The sequence below is a fragment of the Myodes glareolus genome, chromosome 19, assembly GCF_982192425.1.
Source record: "Myodes glareolus chromosome 19, mMyoGla1.1, whole genome shotgun sequence".
In the NCBI taxonomy this organism is placed as follows: Eukaryota; Metazoa; Chordata; class Mammalia; order Rodentia; family Cricetidae; genus Myodes; species Myodes glareolus.
This window is the reverse complement of record NC_142044.1, coordinates 40,833,869-40,855,829: the sequence shown is the minus strand read 5'-3', so window position 1 is coordinate 40,855,829 and position 21,961 is coordinate 40,833,869. Positions and strand designations below refer to the sequence as shown.

Genomic DNA, 21,961 nt, shown 5'->3' with positions numbered 1-21,961 from the left:
ATCCAAGACATACTCCTATAGAGCCATTTTGCCCACCCCCAATTCATTCCCATACTCATAATTCTAGACCACCATGTGGCTGAGATTGACATAGTTACTCATTTTGATTTCTTATTTTGTTTGTTCATTTGAGGTAAATTTGCACATACCCCAGGCTGACCTCAAAATCCCTGTGTAGCTAAGGATGTCTGCTGATCCCCTGCCTCCACCGCCCTAATGCCGACATTACGGGTGGATCCCCTGCCTCCACCGCCCTAATGCCAACATTACTGCTGCTGCACCACTGCTCCCGTTTGTTGTTTGCAGACATGTTTTCTCACTTTGCAGCCTAGGCTGGTCTGGAATTTGAGATTTTTGCCTCTGTCTTCAGAGTGCTGGAATTACAGGCATGCGCAGCTGAGTTTGGTGCTGGGAGTGAGACCTTGAGCACACTAACCAGGCACTCTTGTCTTGTTGAACTACACCTCAACCTCTAGCTGAGGGTGTTTTTTTTTGTTAGTATTGTTTATTATTATTATTATTATTATTATTATTACCACAATTGTTGCTGGGCATGACAGCTCATGCCTGTAATCCTAGGAGAATTGAAACTCCAAGGTCATCCTGAACTTAATAGCAGGTTCCACACCAGCCTGAGCTGTACAGAAACCCTGTCTCAAAACAAAACAGAGCAAAAGCAGAATTGTTCGGGAGCCCTTAAGCCTTTCCAGGTGCCAAGCAGTACACCGCTCCGGTGGCAGGTGGCTGTCTGGAAATGCCTGGCAGGGCAATGCTAACCAGGGACAGGTCAATTGTGTGTCTGCACCATCAGGCTATATTGGTAGAGTGGCTGGGATGGAAAGGTCTAGAAACTTATTACAGGGGGTGCTGGAGAAGCTTGGAGAGAAGGAAAGGATTTTGCCAAATTACCAAGGGAAGAACCAGCCCCAGGTGACTGGTCCTAGAAATTTTAGTGTGCAGAATCACTTCATACCCATTGTGGTGACTAGAGCTGGTTTTTGAGAGTGAGCCCCATATGACATGAGATGTGACAAGCAAAGCTATATAGGCTGGGACCCACGGAGGTGACCCCAAGGTTCCCACTAAGTTCACAGGTGTGAGGTCAATCTACAGTCAGACTGTTATGTATACGATGTCCTGCCTACATGCCAGAAGAGGGCACCAGATCTGATTGTAGATGTTGTGAGACACCATGTGGTTGCTGGGAATTGAACTCAGGACCTTTGGAAGAGCAGTCAGTGCTCTTAACCACCGAGCCATCTCTCCAGGCCCTGTGCATGTGTTAAATTAAAGACCATTCTACCAGCCAGTCCAGGTAGACAGTAGGCCCTGTGGCCTTTTTGTAGCCGATCTTGGATTTCACGGATAAATTCTGCTGCTTTTCTAGCTCCATCCTCTATCTTGGCTCCAGATACATGGCCCGGACCCTTGACCAGGACTAAAGCAGCATATAATGGCATATATATGTCATAATATTTCATAATGTATATATAATGGCATATCCTATTTCTGCTCATCAAATGGGCCAGAGAAGTTTCTGAACCATGCAGGCCACCACTGAGCCCATCCACGGTTTTCAGACTCAGATAAGTAAAGACAGAATTGATATTTCTGAGGTTGCCGCCAGGCCCAGCCCTGTCATCCTCTCTGAGATACCTGGCTACTGGGTGAAACTCAGCATAGTGATCAAAAGGATGGATTGAACTGGTCAGCCCAGCCGCTGAAGCTGAGAGCGGGTAGCCAGGCCCCAAGTCAGCATCCTGAGCCTGTGAACCCCACCTCTGAGTCATGGGGCCCCTTCTCTGAAGCAGGCATTGCTGTGAATACAAGAGGGACATAGAGTCAGAAGAGGGATTCTGGGTAACTCTGTATCACTCCTGTCAGGGCCTCATGCCTGGTTCCCAGCCCCTCCCTCCCTGTGGTGATCTTGTGGAATGCTGTGGTGTGGGTTTTTGGGGAGTGCCCAGTAGGGGTTTGTGGACTCAAGGGTATGTCGTGCTCATGTGGTATTTGTGTATGAAGGCTATGTGACTACGAGACAACTTGAGTGTGTGACACTAGTGGGGAGAGAGCCAGTGGGTGCAGCTTGGGACAGGTGGGGGCTGGGTCTCTGGGTGTCTGCAGACGTGTGTACACAGCAATGGGTGTGCCTGCATTTCTCCAAGGGTGTTGAGGGGCCAAGAAGCAGCTAGGTGGGGACATTGGTGTGACTCAGTCCACTCCCCACAGTCATCTGACCTCCTTCTGATAAGGCCACCCTCAGGGATCTGTAGGAGAGGTCACATTGCTCAGCAGTTTCCCCCAAACACTCTAGCATCCGGGGCTTTCTCAGAGCTCCATAGGTCGTGTCCCCCATCTTCTGGCTGTGGCTTGCACCGTATTGTGAACCCCCTGCCTTTGCTTATGATATTCCTCAGCCTGGATGCTGATCTCTTCCAATGCTGTTTCCACATCTGCCCTGACCTCCAAGGCCAGGCTGAGCAGCTGCCCAGCAACCGTTGCTTTTCTGCTTTCCCTTGTCTCCTCTGCTCTCAGGGACCCAGGTTTTCCTGTTGACAGGAGGCTCATTCATCCTGTCCCTTGATAATCTGGGGTCCAGGGCTGGCCTGTAGTGTTCTCTCTGGAACTGACCTGGTGACTAAAGTCCTGAATCTGGATGTGGTTGGGGTCCTGGCTCTACAACTCAGACACCGCGTCAGTCTCTTCTTGCCTCGCTTGTCTCCAAATGGAGAGCACAGGGCTAGGGTAGCCTGGTTGGGATTGGAGATCGAGCAGTGGCCTGAGTTTTGTGGGGTAAGAAAGATGCTGCCACCCTAGATCACACGCTGGCAGCACATGACAAGCCTGGTCTGCTGGGGGGTACTTTCCAGTACAGAGACCTCCTTTACCAGGGGACTTTTCTCTAGCCTCTCACCTGCTACTAGCTCCCCACAGACCCTTCTGTGGTGAGGCATGCCTCAGAAAGCAGGCACAGAAGCCAGGGAGGGTGCCTAGGGCTCCTGGCCATTTGGCAGTGTTTGCGGAGCTCCTGCTGTCTATGTGCCAGGCTGTGCTGGGTGCAAGCAACATCAGCAAAGATCCCTGCCCTCCCAGCAGGGAGACAAGTAAGGCCAGGGTGAACACAGTGAATTATCTGCTATGCTTGCAGGTGAAAAGTCCGGGGAGGGGGAGGAGAAGTGGGAGGGGAGGGGAGGAGGCAGAGGGAGGGAGACAAGAAGGAGAAGGGCAGACAAGGGGCCCAGGGAGGCTGTGCTGGGCAGAATGATAGAAACTTGGGGTAGGAACAGAGGCTGGGGTGGGCACCAGAGGGAGGATGGGCCTAGAATGGTCCCTGGGATGCTGAAGAACCTAGGATTCCTAAATCTGGGCTCACTCCTAAGAAGCTGACAACAGTCTTGAGCCCTTCCCTAGGAACACATAATGAGCATGCCCATGTCCACACACCTAGTGTGTGTGTGTGTGTGTGTGTGTGTGTGTGTGTGTACATTGCAGGCCTAAGTCACTCCCACGTGCTCATGCACATGCTCACATATCCTTACAAGCATACATGCTTCTGGAATATTCCTGAATACCTTGCCATAATGGATCCCTGTCTGTCCATTGCCCTGGTTTGACCGGTGTGGAAACTGACGCTTGAGAGTTACCCAGGTAGGAACTTTCTAAATGAAATACGGCTAGCTCTCTGGAAGCAAGACAGCCCTTGGGGCCTTCAGAAATGTGGCTTATCTGGCCTAGAGAAGAATGAGTAGGAAACCCCTCACCTGGAGACCTGGAGGCCAGGTGAGATGACCCCGGGAGGGAAATGCAGCTGCTTAGTAGGAAGAGCCAACGCTGGGTTAACAGACCCAGCAATTGTTCCCATAGCCAAATCAGCTCCAGAAAGAAAGCGGCAGCCTAAACTGTAAGGTGACACCATGCAACATGCTAGGGGCAGGATAATCTTGTATCTGGGCGGCTCCTAACTCCAGCTCCCACAGCCTCCAAGTCCTACCAGTCAGTCCCCAGAGAAGGGGGCAGGGAGGAGGACCACCTACCAAGCCCCTCCCTGCCCACACACAGGAAGTGACTGGAGGGGGAGCCAGATGCTGCTGATGTCAGTGGGGTGATGGATGCAAACGTCCTACTCTACAGATGAAGAAACTCATGTGGAGGCCAAGGGTGCACAGTGGGGCAGGACGGAACCGAGGTTTTAGTAAGCCGGTATTTCCTGCCCGCAGCTGCCGAGTGGGACTGCCTTGCTGGGGGGAAGGAACCGAAAGGTGACTGGGGAAAGGAACCGAAAGGTGACTGGGGAAAGGAGAGAGGCTGCCTCTCTCTCAGCCCTGCCAGCTCCAGGGGAGGTGGGATCCTCCTCCCACCAGACCTAGGCTGAGAGGAGGAGGGGCGTGTGCTGTCCCGGGCTGTACCAAGCCCTGATTGAATGTGGCCAAGGAAGTCCCTTGTCTCTGAAGGACCGGGGAAATCCATACTCATCAATCTGTTCCAACAGACTGTGAGAGAAACGCTGAGAAATGGAGGTGGACTTTGGTATGACCCTAATCAAGGCAGCTCCCCCTCCCTCCCCGAGGCCTCCCAAGAAGTTTGGGAATCTGGAAAAGGCAGGAAAACAAAAACTCAAGGGTGGTGGTGGTGGGGGACAAAGTGCAAACAGCAGGTCCCTAGAAGTTTCCAGAAGTGGCCAACTCTGGTCAGGGCAAGGCAGAGCCGTCTCTTGTCATTCATATAACTGCTCTGGGTGTCTCCTCCCTCCCATCTACCCCACTTCCATTGCTGCTTCGAAGGATGAGGCTTCGCTTTTTGGTGGGGACAGGAGCCATGAAGGCTGACTTCCTTTTGAGCGTGTGGAGTGGCCGATCTGAAAGCTTGCTCCCTGGTCCACCAGGCTTGGGGACTTTGAACCGCTGGGTCACTCGGCTTTTCTTCTGGGGCCCACTGGAGACCTTGAATGCAGTGGGTAAGTGGTTGTTGGCAGGGAGCTTCTTGGTGGCACGACAGTCTGGGATCCGGCTCTCTGAGGGCCACCGCCACTGGCATGGAGGAGAGTTTACTTCTCACTGCGTTCTGAAAACTGACGCTGAAGGCTCAGGATGGGCAAATGTGAGTGTTTTGCATTGTATTGAAATCAAAGGCCATGGGAATTGTGTGTGGAATATAGCTAAGTGGAAGAGTACCTGCCTGGCATATGGGAGGCCCTGGGTTCCATTCACAGCACCACAATAAATAGGTAAATAGACAGATAGACAGACAAACAGACAGACAAATAGATGATCCAGCCAGCCAGTGGTGGCACATACCTTTAATTCTAGCACTGGGGAGACAGAGGCAGGCCCATCTTTGAGTTTGAGGTCAGTCTTATCTACAGAGAGAATTCCAAGACCATCAGGGTTACACAGAGAAACCCTGTCTCAAAAAACAAAAAACAAGCACACAAAACTAATCCAAGGGGTGTCAAGCTAGTGGGGTGGTGTATTGTTTCTTAGGTCACAGTCAAATGCCTCATATCAAGTGTCACAAAGACCCGTGCTGCCCCTTCCAGAAGATCTGAGTTCAGTTCCCTAGACCCACATCTGGCAGCTCATAACAGCTAGTAACTCCAGTTCAAGGGGGTCTGAAGCCTTCTTCTGGTCCTGAGGGCATTTGCATATACATCCAGCATGCACACGCTCACACATACACATACATAAAAATAAATATTTAAAGAAAAAAGAAGCGGAATTGAAGAGAAGGCTTAACAGTAAAGAGCATTTATTATTCCTGCGAAAGACCTGGGTTTGATTTCCAGCACCCACATGGTGGCTCACAACCATCCAGTTCCAGGGGATTCAGTGCCCTTTTCTGACCTCTGAGAGGACTCCACCCCTAAAAGGAAACAACTTAGAAGGTTGATACTTACAGGGAACTTAAGAGGGAGGAGTCATGGGTGGGCATCCTTTTCAGTGAAAATTACCATCTGGAAATAACCTTTTGATAATCTTCCAGTTTATACTGTATGCCACAATAATCTATTCAATTAAAGTCATCCAGAAATGAAGAAACACGGGACTGGGGATGTAACACAGGTAGAACACTTGCTGCCATGTGTGAAGCTCTGAGTTAGCTCTCTAGTGCCACAGAAAGCCACACATGGTGGTCAAATGTCTGTGAGCATAGTGAGGTGTAGGCCAGGGGAGCCTTGTTCATTATTGGGTATACACTGACTTCCAGACCAGCCAGGAATGCCAGAGACCTCATCTCAGAAACACAAAATGACAAAAGCCTGGGAACATTCGAGGGTAGCTCAGCTTGTGGGCACTTACCATGAAAACCTAACAACCTGAGTTTGATGCCCAGATCCCATTGTGGAAGGAAAGAACCAGCTCTCAAAAGGTGCCCTCTGACCTGGGCAGGCAAGGTATAAACATGGTCTCTTGAGCTAGTGCACACATACCAATAATAACAAAAGATTTTGTTTTGTTTTGTTTTGTTTGTTTGTTTTTGGAGACGGGGTTTCTCTGTGTAACAGTCCTGGCTGGCACTCGCTTTTGTAGACCAGGCTGGCCTCGAACTCACAGAGCTCTGTCTGCCTCTGATATAACAAAAATTTTTAAAGACTGTTTTATCACTAGGAAACAAAAAGGGCCTTCGTTCCTGCCTGGAAATGTGTTTGCCCTACCAGCATGAATTTGTCTTGGGTTCTTGAAACATCAAGTCACAGCTGGGCAGTGGTGGCGCACACTTGTAATTCTAGAACTCTGGAGGCAGAGGCAGGCAGATCTCTATGAGTTCAAAGCCAGCCTGGTCTACAGAGTGAGTTCCAGGACAGCCAGAGTTGCTACATAGAGTAACCCTGTCTTGAAAAACAATAACAACAACAAAAAACAAACAAAAAAATCACTTTACATAATAAGAAGAAGAAAATTGAGGGTGAAGAGATGGCTTAGCAGTTAAGAGCACTTGCTGCTCTTGCAGAGGATCTACTGGGTTCAGTTCCAACACACGGCAGCTCACAGCCATGCATAACGAGTTCCAGGGGATTTTACACCCTCTTCTGAACTCTGTGGGCACCAGCCATAGATGCAGACAAAACACACATATAAAATAAATATACCTTTTAAAAAGTTGTGAATAAGACAGCTAATAATTAGGGGCTATCCCGAGATGACTCATGCTCATTCAGATGAGCAGCGCCAGCTGCTGCTCCAGAGGACCTGGGTTTGATTCCCAGCGCCCACATGGCAGCTCACAACCATCTGTAACCATGTTGGCTCTAAAGGATCCAGTGGGTACTACTGCAAATACATGTGGGCAAAACACCCACACATGACATAATTGTTAAAAAAGACATTAAAGAAAAAAGAAAGGAAAGAAAGGACATAAATCACTTTGGTGCTGGCATGAGCCTGCAAAGTTAGCAGCTTGGGAGACCGAGGCAGGATGATCATAAATTAGAGACCAACTTTGGCTAGGCAGTGAGACCTGTCCAAATAAACTAAATGAGCAGTAAAAAGGCACATTGCTGCCCCAGACTTGTAGAGCACAGAGTCTTGGGGAACAGAGCTTGTCTTCAGAAGAAAGAATCTACCACAAGCCAGGTGTGGTAGCCCATGCATTTTGTACCAGCACATGGGAGTGGGCAGCAGAGGCAGGTGAATACCTGAGTTCGAGGCTAGCCTGATCTACACAGAGTTCCAGGACAGTCAGGGCTATACAGAGAAACCCTGTCTTGAGAAACCTAAATAAGTAAATGGGTAATAGTCTACCACAGGTGACAGGAATGCTAGAGATTGCCAATCCCGTGAGCATCCTGAGAAGGGGAGGGACGGAGAGTGGGGAAACCTCCAAGCCTGGGGGTGAACCCCAGATCCAGTACATCGCCATTACCTTCACCATGACCCTTTGGGCCTCACCTGGAGAGGGTATCATGGGTGGCTTTGTGCATGTCCCTTGATGTGTGAGGACAGAAGGATGGAGGCCAGTGTACAGAGGCCAGAGCAAGACACAAACCAGCATGGACACTGCGGCGACCCTGTCCTGTACACTTCCTACCACCAGGCCTCCGCACAGGGCCACAGCGGTATGTACACTTAGTCACAGTGGTCAGGACCATGTGTACACCACCACACAGGAGGCCTGTGCCCCCAGCCACAGTGTGTTCACTATCACACCGCAACACGAATCTATCTACGCGTCCATGCGCACACAGGGGCCGACCTGCCACACGCTGCAGAACACAGACACATAGGTCCACGCACCAGCAGAGCCGGACACGGATTCTGGCCAGCCCCACCTCACACCGCACACACACCCATCACAGGACGCCAGGGCCGTGGGCCGGCGCACGCACGGTCACAGGCAGGGCACGCGCACACTCGCGCAACCGATCGCTGCACACACGCGAGGCGCGGGGAGGCGGCGGGAGCCCGTGGTCCAGGCGTCCCCGGCCCCGAGCGCGCGGAGCCCAGCTGGAGGGGGAGGGGACGCGGCCGCGCGGGGGCGGGGCGGGGGCCGGCGGGAGCGGGCACCTCCAGCGCAGCGCTCGGCCTCACCGCCGCGCCCCCGCCGCCGCCCCGGGGTGCAGTCAAACGGCCTCGCGGGGCCCGCGGGACCGGGTGGAGGTGGGGTGGGGGGCGGGGATCGGGCCGGACCGGAGCCGCGCTGCCTGCGATGCCGGGCGCCCGCCGCAGCCGCCGCCGCCGGAGCCCGGGATGGGGCGAGGAGAAGCTGCGGCGGACGCTAGCATCTCCCCGCCTGGGGCCCCGGGGGCCGCGGAGCCGCCGCCGCCGCTGCTGCTGCCGCCGCTGCTAAGACCCAGCGGGCGATGGGTGAGTTGACCCTGCAGCCAGGGACCCGCGTCGCAATCCTGCATTCCCCGCGCCCCAGGCCTCGCCTCCGGATCCCCCCTCCACCGCCCCCCGCGAGCGTCCCGCAACCCCGGGGCAGGGGCCTGGAGCTGAGGAGGGGCGGGATGTGGAGGGAGGCTGCTTAGCCGGTGCCCCCTGCCCCCACCCGCCTGCTCTCCGCAGCTCTCCCTGGCCGCAGGGCAGAGCCTGGCGCGGCGACCCCCTCCCCTGACTGAACTGGGGGTGGGGTGGGGGCGTCCCAAGGCGCGGGGCTCCAGCCATGCTTTGTGCGCCGCGCTCTCCCTTCCACCTCTGGCGCGGCTTGGGGCTGGGGGCGCGAGGCCTCAGTTCTTGCCTTCCCCACCCCCGACCCTGGGTTGCTGCGGTGGCTGGCCGAGGCCCAGGCGCGGTCCGTGGTGCTGGGCGGGTGCGGGGGCTGTGACTACAGCTGCCTTAGTGGGGAGCAGGCAAAAGCAAACGGTGAGAGAGCTTCCCCCGCCCCGCGCCTTTTACTGGGGAGGGGGGCTCCCTCTCTTTGCACTGCACTGCCCAGGGCGGAGGAGGGCTCCTGACTGGGGGAGGGCGCTATAAATATCTGCAAATAGTTCTGGAACCGATGGTGGGGAGGGGAGCTTGCTTGGTTGTGCTTGTTGCAGGGGGGCGGGGGGTGCCTGAGCTGGAGCGCAGCAAGCAGAGGCGCTGTGCCCCAGTCCGCTCTGATGGCCTGAGATCTGACGATACTCCCTACCCTACAGAACAACCCAGAAGGGGAATGAAGGCAGGAGCATTTTCCCACTGGGATTCTTCTATGGTCCTCTATCATCCCTGGGACATGGGTCCAGATACATCTTCATAGGGGATTGGCCTGTCACCTGGAGGGACACAGTTATTAAAGGTCCAGGCACTGAGCCAAGCATGGGGATGGTAGGGAGAGCAAGAAAAGGCTCTCTCCCTCCCTCCAGGAGCTGACAACTTCAGAGTTAGTGCTGCCCAATGCTAAGGAGATAGGCAGGGGTCCTGGGAAAGTTGGAGAGAGGGGCTCTCTGCCCTAGGGAGACAGCACCTACTGGAATTGAGGAGGGGAAGGTGGGAGAGTTCCCAGGACTGGAGAACTAGCAAGAGCAAGGGCCTAGAGGTGTGACTCCCCGGTGTGATGAGAGATGGGGCGCAGGATAGTGGGAACTGAACCACCATGAGAAATGAGCTAGAGAGTGGGAGAGACTGGAGAGGGAAGCCAAGGCTTCAGGACAGGAGGGCCAGAGGGAGAAGAGGTGGAAGGTCACACCAGGAAGCTGGTAGGGCCGCAGGGCGCTGTCCTAGGCAGCAAAAGCCTCAGCTGCCTCTTTAGAGAATCTGTGTGTCCTGTGCTCAGGGCCACTCATTGCCTATTAGCCCTTCTGCCGTAATAGGTGCCTCCCTTCAGGAAGTCTGTGTACTGAGCCTCAGTTTCCACCTCTGTCGAGTGGAGAGAATCCCCCCCCCACACCACCAGGATTTTGGAGAGGATCGAAAGTGAGAGGCATGCAGGAACCGTATTGGGAAATCGCTGGCTGCTGCGTTGGTATTAGTACCTGTAAAATGAGGCCATCTCATGCCAGCTGGCCGGAAGGCCAGTTTCATGGGGAGGGCAGGCTGTGCTGAGGATCATGGGAGGGCCGATGTGGAAGGAAGGGAGAGCCAAGGGCTCTCTTCAGGGATTCTGGGAGGAGGTGGGTGGTGAGGAGTGACTGGCAGGAGGGTGGTCTACAGAGAGTCTTCTGGTCCCTCTGGGTACCCCACTGGGCTTCTTTTCTTCCAACAAGAGACTTGAGGTGTATCGACCGCTCTCTTCCTTGAGTGCAATGATCTTTGTTCCCCATACAGTATGATGCTTTTCCTCTTCCTCAAGCCAGGTCTGACTTTCCACAATCAGACCCAGGCTTCCTTCTAGAAGTTTCTTCAGACATTCAGGCCAAGAAACATGTTCAGGTGTGGGGTAGGGATGAGAGATAGGCCTTCTTAGATTAACATCTAACTGGACATTAGGTCCCATTGGGCACCTTCCATCTGCCCAGTCCTGTGGCTGGCTATCTGGAACCCAGGCATAATCACCTAAAGTAGACTCTCGATCCAGCCAGGTTCAGATCCTGGCTCTGCCGCTTCTTGATTTGTGACTATATCTCCGACCTTAGCTTCCCTGTCTCTAAAATGACACAATGCATATGTTATTATTTGAGCAGCTTAGTATGATTTCTGCTGGGCATTTATGTCCTCTTAGAGTGAGCCTTGGAAGCTGTGCAGTCTGTCGCAGCACATGGGTTGTGCATGTTCCTGTGGTCAGGGGTCTGCCATTCTGTGTCATCGCTCGGGCAGGGGAGAGGGGTGTGCTGACATCTGGTGATGAGTGTTGGTGTAAACCTTCCCAGCCCTGGTTTCCAGGAGCTCTGAATGGGAGGTGGTACACAACCATCTTCAACACCTAGGCAGATATTCAGGAGGTGTCTAATAACGACAGTAGGTGAAAGAGAAGAAGACCCCGGGGCTGTTGAGGAGATGAATCTGATGAACTGCCGGGCAGTGCCGTAGGTGATCGCTTTACCAGAAGGCATTGGACAGGCCTCTGGGAGGGGGCAGAAATCCACCCTAAAGAACCTGATCTTCAATGGGAAAGTAGATGCAGGGCAAGGAGATTAGGGACACTTTCCGGAGACCACCCTCCCCTGCCAGTCACTGAGCCTGCCTCTCTTCTGTTCTAACTTCACTCACTCCCAAGGGTTCCCAGAGTGGTCTGGCCACACTCTTGTTTCGTTTTACAGAGAGGTCCGTCTGAACCCCCACACTCTTGTTTCGTTTTACAGATAGGTCTGTCTGAACCCCCATCTCTGGTCTGTCTGAACCCCCATCTCTAGCCTAAGAGCTTGGACATGACCTTCAGACAGCTCAGCTTGCATCCCTTACCACCCCTTCCTGCCCATCAGCAGCTTCCACATGCATCTTCTTCCCAATGCCAACTCTCAGCCCCTCCCCACTGCTGATGCCAGTGTCCACATAGCTCCTCAGATGTGCACATCTTCCCATGGAAATTTGTATGAAGTATGAAGTACTCATGTTGGTGTGCGTGCATGTATGCATACATGTGGAGACTACAGGTTGACATTGTGTGTCTTCCCCAACACCCCCACTTTATTTCATTTTAATATTTCTTGTTGGGAAGTAGTGGCGCACGCCTTTAATCCCAGCACTCTGGAGGCAGAGGCAGGCGGATCTCTGTGAGTTCAAGGCCAGCCTGGTCTACAGAGCAAGACCAGAACAGTCAAGGCTACACAGACATAGAGAACCCCCTCTCGGAAAAACCAACCAACAAATAAATAAATAAATAAAAGTTTTACTTTATGTGTAATGCTTACATGTATGTCTGTGCACTATATGTGTGCCTGTTGCTCCCAGAGGCCAGAAGAAAGTATTAGATCCCCAGGAACTGGAATTACAGATATTTGTGAGCTGCCATGTGAGTGCTGGGAACCAAACAGCAGTCAGTGTTCTTAACCGCTGAACCCGTTGCTCCAGCCCCAGCCAACTTATCTTTTGAGATAAAGTTTCTCCTTGAATTTGGAGTTACTGACTTGCCTGCCTCCCCAGCGCTGGGATTACAGCAGTGTGTGTGCTCTGTGTGTTTCCGTTTTTTGTTTGTTTGTCTATTTTTTCATAATGTGGGTACTGGGTATTGAACGGGTCCTCATACTGGCAGGGCCATTACTTTAGTAACGAAGCCACCTCCTCAGCTTCTGGCCGTGGAAATGTTAATGAGGTGTATATTCGGTGGACTTAGCAACCCATACCAGGACTATCACAAAAGTCCCCTATGCAGAGGGGGACAGTGAGGTACAACGTTTCGTTCCGATTGATTCGCCCTTGTTCTCATTGCTTGAGCCTCGCAGTGTCAGGAAAACCCGTGTGAGTCCTGATTCTGCCGTCGATCTACAGAGCAGGTGCCTTTTGCCTTGACATGTTTGCGTTTCTGTGTGTGGATTCTTTTCAGTTCTACTTCTGTGTCCATGTCTGTATCTCTGTAAATGTGTGTGCAAGTGTCCGAGGAGGTCAGTGGAAGGTGTCAGATTCTCTGAAGCTGGAGTAACAGGCATTTATGAGCTGCTTGATGTGGCTGCTGGGAACTAAACTTGGGTCTCTGGAAGAGCAGCAAGTGTTTCTAAGCCCTGAGCCATCTCTCCAGTCTTGCTTTTTTGAGACAGAGCAGCAAGTGTTTCTAAGCACTGAGCCATCTCTCCAGTCTTGCTTTTTTGAGACAGGGCTTCTCTGTATAGTTTTGGAGCCTGTCCTGGAACTCACTTTGTAGACCAGGCTGGCCTTGAACTCACAGAGACCCACCTGCCTCTGCGTCCCAAGTGCTGGACTGCCCATCTTGTTGTGTGTTTCAGTAGTCAGTCAACAATAGATATCCCGAGGTGGCCTTCGGTAAATGTGATAAAAATGAATGAGCAAATGAATACATAAACGAACGGTTCTTGGCCCCGTCCTCAATGTTCTGACCTTTTCTCTCCGTTCTGCATCCCCGATAGAGACCCTCACCTCCCAGAGGGTCTGCTTTCCTGATGGAGAAAACTGACCTCCCAGAGGGCAGCTTCACCGTTTAGAGAGATGGTCACAGGGAACCTGTTTGGTAGGAGTTATTGTCCCCATCTCTCAGAAGGAGACAAGGGTGGGGTTTGATTGTCCATGACCTCTCCTGTGGTCTAGCATGGCGCGGAAAAGGGGCCCCTCAGCCTTGTCCATATCTAGAAAGTTTACAGGATCCCAAAATAATCTTGCTTGTGCTGCCTCGTGCCACTGCCGGCTCACTCCTTTCCATCGGTTCTAGAAACATAAAACTGAAGCGATCGAGACCGTTCACGTACCTGCTCACTCACTTGTTTTGTGAACTTAGAGGTTAAATGTCACCAAAGTTTGGCTCCCGCCAAAGTGGAATCCTCCGTGAGGAGGAAGAAGACCTGGACAGCCTGCGTAGCCTTCCTGCTGTCCTGTCCCTCCTAGCGTAGAACTTTCCAAAGGCAGCAGCAGAACTGAGGGGTTAAATGGGCATCGTGGACTCAGGGTTTCTGGCTGACAGAGACCCCCAGAAGAGTGGCCATCTAGCTGTCCTCCCAGCTGTACCTCCCAGTTAATGACTTGCTCCTGTTCATGGGATGCTTCCCCACTGCCCAAGAGCCAGGTGCTTCACATGTGTGTTCAGTGTGATAGCAGTCATAATGCCTTGGGCGTAGGCATGAGTGTTATTCCCATGGGCAGTATGGGATGCCCGGAATGGAGGCTCCCAGCCAGGAAGTGGTAGGATTTGGACTGCATTCCATTTGTAGGGACCATTTGTCTAGTTCCCTCTCTGAGTCCTCTTGATCTTCCAGACCTGCCCCTTCTCTCCCTGTGGGTTTCCAAGGGCCTGCAGGAACCTTCCCCGAAAAGGTGACCACAGAGCCTCCAGGCTACTTTCCCTCTGGCGCTAACGCTTGCTTTTCTCAGTACTCCAAGTCTCTCTCTGGCTTCTCCTGCCAGTGTGGGGAACTTACTTCCCAGCCCATACCTGGCTGTTTATTAGAGCTCCTCTATGGCAGAGCTGGGAACCCACAAAAGAAGGGAGCCGTGGGGCATGGTGGTGAGGATGTTTAATCCCAGCACTCAGAAGGCAGAGACAGATGGATCTCAGTGAGCGCCAGGCTAGCCTGGTCTACACAGCAAGTTTCAGGCTAGCCAAGGTTGCATAGTAAGACCCTCTCTCAAAAGCAAACAAAATAAAAGTTTGATTACTCTCTCTCTCTCTCTCTCTCTCTCTCTCTCTCTCTCTCTGTGTGTGTGTGTGTGTGTGTGTGTGTGTGTGTGAGTGAGTGTGTGTATGACAGAGGACATTTGGGGTCAGTTCTCTCTTGCTATGTGGGTTCTGGGGACTGAACTCAGATCATCAGACGCAGTGACAGATGCCTTTGTCTACTGAGCTGTCTGTCTTGCTGGCCCTATCTAAAACTTTTGTTTCTAGAGATAGAAATCAGGGCCCTGCATTTGTTAGCCAAGCGCCCTACCATCAAGCTACCTTACCGGCCCACAGAGCTTTAAAAATGCGGTCCTGAAGATCGGAAGGCCCCAGCTCCCATGAAGTCCAAGTTGCCTCACGATGTCTCTGCCCCTCTTGCTTGGTCTTGGTCTCTGTTCCCTGTCACTTAGGCCTTCATTCACCATGCTATTCTTTGAACCTTCTTGCCTCTGTGGAGGCTGATTCTGGCCTGGGCTGATCCCTGAGCCTGCCTATACTGTGGGCAGATCCCGGTGGTCAGAGCATTGTGGCAACTGAATGGTGATGGCCACAACGAAAGGGCCACAAGGAGAACTGCAGAGGATGGGAGGAGCTGGCACTGGGCCTCGCAGGCGGAAGGCATTCAATAAGTATTCTTTAAACATTTATTGAATGTGATTGCAAGGACAGCCAGTGAGGGCCATTTCCGGAAAGGATACAACATGACTGGCATGGGTAAAAGATCTAGAAGGTGTTCCTGACCACAACCCAGTGAGGAGGTTTGTAGCGTTGCCTCCTGTCTCCAGCTCGGGCCTAGACCCCGCCCCCCAAAGAATACAGTGGGTAGAGGATAATAAAACAACATGGGATTTAAATGAAACAGATTTAATTCTCAGTGGGATGCCAGCCAGGAGTGGATACAGCTCTGAGAATGTACAGCTCGAAGCTCTCAAAGGCCTCGGGATGCCAACCAAGAGCAGCTTTGGAAGACTCCCTGAAGGGCAGGTCTTTGAGGTGATGGGTAGTCTCGACACCTAGCTAGAAACTGCCTCTTGTTGGCAGCAGATAGCCAGAGTCTCAGAGGTAGTGGTGGTTTGGATAAGATGGCACCCATAGGCTCATATATTTGAATACTTAGTCATCAGGGAGTGGCACTACTTGAGAAGGATTAGGAGGGGTGACCTTGTTGGAGGAAGCGTTTCGCTGAGGTGGTTGAGGTTTGAAATTTTGAGGTTTCAAAAGCCCAAGCCAGGCCCAGTTCTACTCTCTCTTCCTGCTGCCTGTGGACCAGCATGTAGAACTCAGCGATTTTTGCAGCACCATGTCTGCCTATGTGCCATCATCTCCCCACCCTGATGATAATGGACCAAATTACCCCTGAAACTGTAAGCAAATCTCCAACTAAATGCTTTTGGGAGGGGGGATTGAGGCAGGATTTTCCTCTGTAGCCCTGGCTGTCCTGGAACTTGCTCTGCAGACCAGGCTGGCCTCAAACTTAGGGATCTGCTTGCCTCTTCTTCTCTAGTGCTGGGATTAAAGACATACAACAGCATCCCCAGCTTTAATGCTGGCTTTTATAACAGTTACCTTGGTCGTAGTGTCTCTTCACAGCGATAGACAAGCTACAGACAGAAGACCTTCAAGATATAGAGTCTGTCAGTCTTCAGTAGCCTCAGGTTGAGTCTGGAGGCTGTCTGGAGCCTCCCTTCCTGAGGTTTAAAAATAATTCTCTCTTCCTCTTCTGTGGAATGCTAATGTATTCTTTAGGAAGCCCAAACTTACAGATCACTATCTGGGTTCCCTTTGTTTAATATATGGTATGAAAATAGGTTGAAAATAGGATCAGGTCTGGAGAGATGATGACTCAGGGGTTAAGAGCACTGGTTGCTCTTCCAGAGGTCCTGAGTTCAATTCCCAGCAGCCACATGGTGGCTCACAGCCATCTGTAATGAATTCTGGTGTCCTCTTCTGGCCTGCAGGCATACATGCAGGTAGAACACTGTAGACATAATAAATAAATAAATATTTTTTAAAAAGAAAGAAAAATAGGATCAATCAGGGAGAAGCAATTAAGTTTGGTGTGGAGGCATATGAATTCGAGGCCAGCCAGTGTGATCTACAAAGCAAGCTCCAGAACAGCCAGGACTGTTTGACAGAGAAACTCTAACTTGAAACCCCAAAGGAAAAAAAAAAGATTTCTGGGCTCAAGCCAGCCTGGTCACTGACAGACCTAGCACTAACACCAAGTATTGGGAACCTGCGTGGTTATAACTCATATCTGTAGATCTAACAGGACCACGATACTAGAGTTTTATTTTTTACTTACTGATTAATTTGTTTATACAGTCTTACACTGTAGCCAGGCTGGTCTGGAAATGACTGTGTAGCTCAGTTGGCTTCATACCAATCCCAATCTTCCTGCCTCAGCTTCCTTGTCCTGGAATTTACAGGTGTGGGCTAGCATGCCCCCTCTGGGCTCTCTTTTTATTTTGTAGTACTGGGTGTATAACTTGGGGCTTTGTTTGTGTGAGGCAGGTACTTCGGTATCAGCGCTGTATTTCTTTGTCTTTAGTACTCATTTTTTTTTTGCCTTTCTTAGATTTATTTATTTTATATGTGTGAGTGTTTTGTTTGCATGCATGTGTGTGCATCATGTGTTTGCCTAGTGTCCGTGGAGGTCAGATGCACCGAATCCAGGTCTTCTGCAAGAACAAGTGCTCTTACCCATTGAACCATCTCTCCAGCCCCTATATTTTATATATACATATATTTGGATTTTTGAGACAGGGTTTCTCTGTGTAGCCCTGGCCATCCTAGAACTCACTCGTAGGCCAGGCTGGCCTCAAACTGAGAGATCCACCTCCCTCTGTCTCCCAAGCCCTGGGCCTAAAGGACTAAAGGCATCACAATGCCTCTCTTCTTTTTTAATTACTTGTATGCATGGGTGTTTGTAGACATGAGTGCAAGTGTCTGACAAGGTCAGAAAAGGGGGTTGGGTCCCGGGAGCTGGAGTTCTAGGTGTTTATGAGCTGTTTGATGTGTGTACTGAGAACAGCATGGGTTCCCAACTGCAGAGCCATGTCTCAGGCCATCATTGTGTGTCTTTCTGACCTCTGTGTCACTGTAGGACCTCTGGAGTCCCAGGCAGTGGTGCCAGGATAGTTGTCATGTTGCTGCATAGAAACTGAGTCTCCAGATAGAGCAGTCACACAACCAGGGAGAGGTCCTGCAGACAGCCCGCAGAATGGGCCGTGAGCATGCTATTCTTCTTCTTGCTGCTTCAAAGCATTCCACAGTGGGTAGGAAGGGACAGCTCCGCTTCCTGACTTGTCACGGCCTGCATTCAGTCCCCCGCCATACTGCATGTTCCCAGAATGTGAGCTGGAATACAACTGGCGTGGAAGAGAGCACGGGAGCTGAACAGGAGGTCACAGTTTTGTAGAATGACCAAAGGACTTTGTGATGGGGTGCAGTCTTGGGTGGAAAGTGCACTCCAAAGGTCACACCTCCATGCCAGGGACTCTAGAAAGCAAGCATTCAAAAGCCTGGTGATTTGTACCCACTGCTAGGGAGAAAGTGACAGAAACCATGGTGCCCAGGCACGTGCTTCAGAGACTAATGGTGTGCCTCATGTTCTTGGGGTGAGTGCACTCATCTCAGAAATTCAGGAGCTGAGGCCGCGTAGTGGTGGCGCATGCCTTTAGTCTCAGCACGCAGGAGGTAGAGGTGGTGGATTTTTTAGTTCAAGGCCAGCCTGGTCTACCTAGAGCATTCCAGGACAGCGAGGGCTGTTACACAGACAGAGAAACCCTCTCAAGAAAAAATATCCCAGGAGCTGGTTTTCCCTGCTGGCTTTTGTCCCTTTGTCCATCCTATCTCTTTTCCGTATCCTTTGTCCATTTGTCATTGAGGCTCCTACAGAATGCCGGGTCTGATCACCAGGGGCAGCAAAGGTGGGCCTCTATCGCCCAAGGCTTTGGTCTGTCTGGCCCATGGGACAGGTAGGACACACACGCTAAGAGCGTTGTGCAGTGAGGGGCCTGGTGGAAACACTGTTGGAGCGAATAAGAGGATTGGCCGGAACTGGAGGTTGGAGGGCCAGCAACAAGGCTCGTCTTGTGGTCCCATGTGTCCCCATGGCAAAAGGAGAGAGCAATGGGACAGACTTTCTGGCTCAGCTTCTGAAAGTACAGGAAGAATGAAGTGGAGTCCAGGCTGGCCTTGAACTTGCTATGTGACTTTGGACTCCTGATCCTCCTGCCTCCACCTCTCACAGTTACTGGGGTTTGTAAGCACTTGTATGCTTGCCTTTTAGTACTCATGATGGAGTCTTCCAGGTGAGAAAGTTAAATAATCAATGGGGCAAGAAGTAGCTGGGTGGTGGCCCCTAAAGCCCTTGTGTGGTAGCCCTGAGTTTTGTAAAAATAAATAAACCAATATTAAAAAAATCTACCTGTCTGTCTGTCTATCTACCTATATTTGGCTTTTTGAGACAGGGTTTCTGTGTGTAACAGTCCTGGCTGTCCTGGAACTCGCTTGGTAGACCAGGCTGGCCTTGAACTCACAGAGAGATGCCTGCTTCTGCCTCCCAAGTGCTGAGATCAAAGGCGTGTGCCACCACCACCCAGCAAGATTTACTTACTTTAAATTATCTGCATGTAGGTGAGGCCAGAAGAGAGTGTCAGATCCCCCAAGAGAGGGAGTTACAGGCCATTGTGAGTTGCCCAGCATGGATTCTGAGAACTAAACTTGGCTCCTCTGCAAGATCAGTATGTGCTCTCAACTGCTGAGCTATCTCTCCGGCTCCATCCATTCCCTTTGATGATGGATGGCCTCTTGTATCCCAAGAGGAGACAGTTAGATCCTTGGCCTGTGCATTGCCCCACCTCTATCTACATCACAAGGACAATGTTAGGAACAAAGCTGCCTTGCAAGGGGCTTGACTCCATTAGCAGAAAGGTCCTGAGAGGAGAGCGGAGGGCTAAGGAGTGCCCCCTCCCTCCTCCAGCCCTCTGGGCTAGAGATGAAGCTAAAGTGGCCCCTTTGTACATTGTTCTTGGAGGTCTGGAGCCTGGTGGGAGGGGCTGGCACTGCTGGGACAAGACTGCTGATCTCAGCAGTGGGGGTTGAGGGGAGTTTCTGAGGAGGGGGAAGGTGATGGAATTTTCTCGGTGCTGAAGTCAGGGAGGGTGTTCCATCAGGTTTGAGCACTTAGTGTCTCTGGGCCTGTCCCCTGAGCACCCTGAGCAGAGAGTACTTATCACTGTGGATGTGAGCCCTTTCCCCAGGGTTCCTTGGATCTTTGGACTGCTCAGTTCCAGGCCTGAGCAGCTGTTTTACTGCTCAGCCAAGCTGTGTGACCCTTCTCTCCTGTGGTTGACATTCCTGAAGGCAGGGAGACATAAACAAGGGCTAGCACCCCCCTCAAGGATGAACTGTAGGGTTGAGGACTGGAGAGAGCAAGAGAGAGGGGGGAGAGAGAGAGTTGTTGGGGTCAGGGCTCAGGAAGCCCTTGGCCAGTAACAACAGAAAGACAGGCTGCCAGCGCTCAGAGATCTGAAGGCAGGGTGCTCCAGGTGGCAGCCACAGCCTCCAGGCTGGTGTTTATCCTGGGGAGGCAGGGTAGGGAAGAGGAAGGCGAACTTGGTGAAGACATGGGAGCCAGCTTGGCAGGATCTGCGGACAACCAGAGCAGACTAGGTTTCATTCTGGGTGTGATGTGCCATGAGCAATGGGGACTGAGAGGGACATTGCAAGTGACCGTTGGTTGCTAGAAAGGCAGAGGGAAGCCAGTGAGTAGGGCTTTGGGGTTGCAGAAGAGGGATCAAGTATCCTAGATGGCACAGATGGGGTGAGGCTACATGTAGAGGGAGCACCAAGCCCATCCCAGGAACTAATAAGGCAGGTCTTTGTCATGGCTCCCTAGGTGTCATCCCATTTAGTCCCCATGAAGTGAGAGGGTGGCTGGTTTCCCTGTGCAGACAGGAACGGATTCCCTGGTGGTGGGGGTGGAGAAGGGCCACACTTTAACCCCAGACTTTTTCAGTTCAGACTGCAGGATGCCTCAGAGAGCTGAGATTTCCTCCCAACACCATTGCAGGGTCCAGAAGGTTTCTTTTGCCTCTTTTCAACTCTATTCCCTCTGGCCTTGGCCTCTGTAAACTGAGAAGTGCCCACTCTGTTTTTTTCAAGACAGGGTTTCTCTGTGAAACAGTCCTAACTGTTTTAGAACTCACTTTGTAGACCAGGCTGGCCCGAACTCACAGAGATATGCCTGCCTCTATCTCCTAAGTGCTAGGATTAAAGGTTTGTGCCACCACCACCCAGCATGAAGCACCCATTCTTATACCACTACCCAGTTTCAACCTAAAGATGCCCCTCCCCCACTATGCTGGGGCATTACTAAGGCAGTGAGCACCTTGTTTATTCCTCCGTCATAGAAAACAGTTCCTGGCAGAACTGGCCTTGGCGTGACTCTTAAATTAGCCTGTTCTCTCTCATTTCCTACTGCTGATGAGACAGGGCCACCTTTCTGGGTGTGTAGCTGGTAGGTAGCAGGGAGTTGAGGGGCAGGAGCCCAGCCCCTGTCAAATTCATCCCCCACTGGCTCTTGGGTTCCTGAAGATGTCCGTGAGTAGGTGGATTGGGATATGGTTCAGTGAGTGTTGGAGGTTACGAGCTTCCCCAGGACCTCAGAGGAGCCAGGTTCACTTTTCTCTGATTGAAGCTCTTCATCAGCAATTGCTTGTTCTTGCCAATGCCCAGCCCCTCTCTGGCTTCTTCTGTTTGGAATGCCCAGCACTGCCCCTCTCCTCAGCTCCTTTTCAGTCTCATCCACATGGTACTTCTTGGCTCCATGTCACCTTCCTGCTGAGGGGCCATGGGCAGCTGGACCAGTCCATGCCATGCCATCTGGTGGATGGAAATGCTGACATGCAGCAGCCAGGGCGGCCTGCCTGTGGGCGTCCTGTTTGTTCATTGGTTTGCAGGATGTTTATTGCACTCGTGATCCCCATGCGTCAGCTGTTGTTTTTTTTGGGGGTGGGGGACAGGACTTGGTGGTTACAGTCTGCTGGGAGGGTGAAGGGTGAGGCCACCAAGCCATCTAACTGGAAGTCTGGGGCCTTTGAGTGGGCTGGACTTGGGGACTGCCTCAGAGAGGCAGTGGCTATCCCGAGGTGTAGAAGTGAGGAAAGAATCCTCCATGAGTGGAGAGTTGTTTGCAGTGTCCGGCTAAGGAGTGGTGGCCCCTTCTCCTGCAGCGTGAGTGCTCACGGCCCTGCCCAGTTGCCTTCTAAGCCAGGCCTGACTTGTGTCCACCACAGAGGATGAGGGATGAGTGCTGGGCCAAGGTGGGACTCCTGGG

The 21,961-nt window shown here is 51.9% G+C and overlaps 1 protein-coding gene across 6 annotated transcripts in view; it reads left to right on the top strand.

The window, feature by feature from the left end:
• The first annotated feature begins 3,528 nt into the window (after positions 1-3,528).
• The window catches only part of Mgat3 (beta-1,4-mannosyl-glycoprotein 4-beta-N-acetylglucosaminyltransferase), a 47,558-nt gene continuing 29,125 nt past the window's right edge, over positions 3,529-21,961 (top strand). The window contains exon 1 of one of the 6 annotated variants that reach the window (XM_085678411.2): positions 3,529-3,648. Coding sequence is in view for 1 of the 6 variants with exons in the window: in XM_048454745.3 (XP_048310702.2) it covers positions 5,096-5,097 (2 nt within the window). In the remaining 5 variants the exon portion in view is untranslated. The other 5 variants (XM_085678409.2, XM_085678410.2, XM_087898963.1 and 2 more) reach the window with 5 other exon arrangements.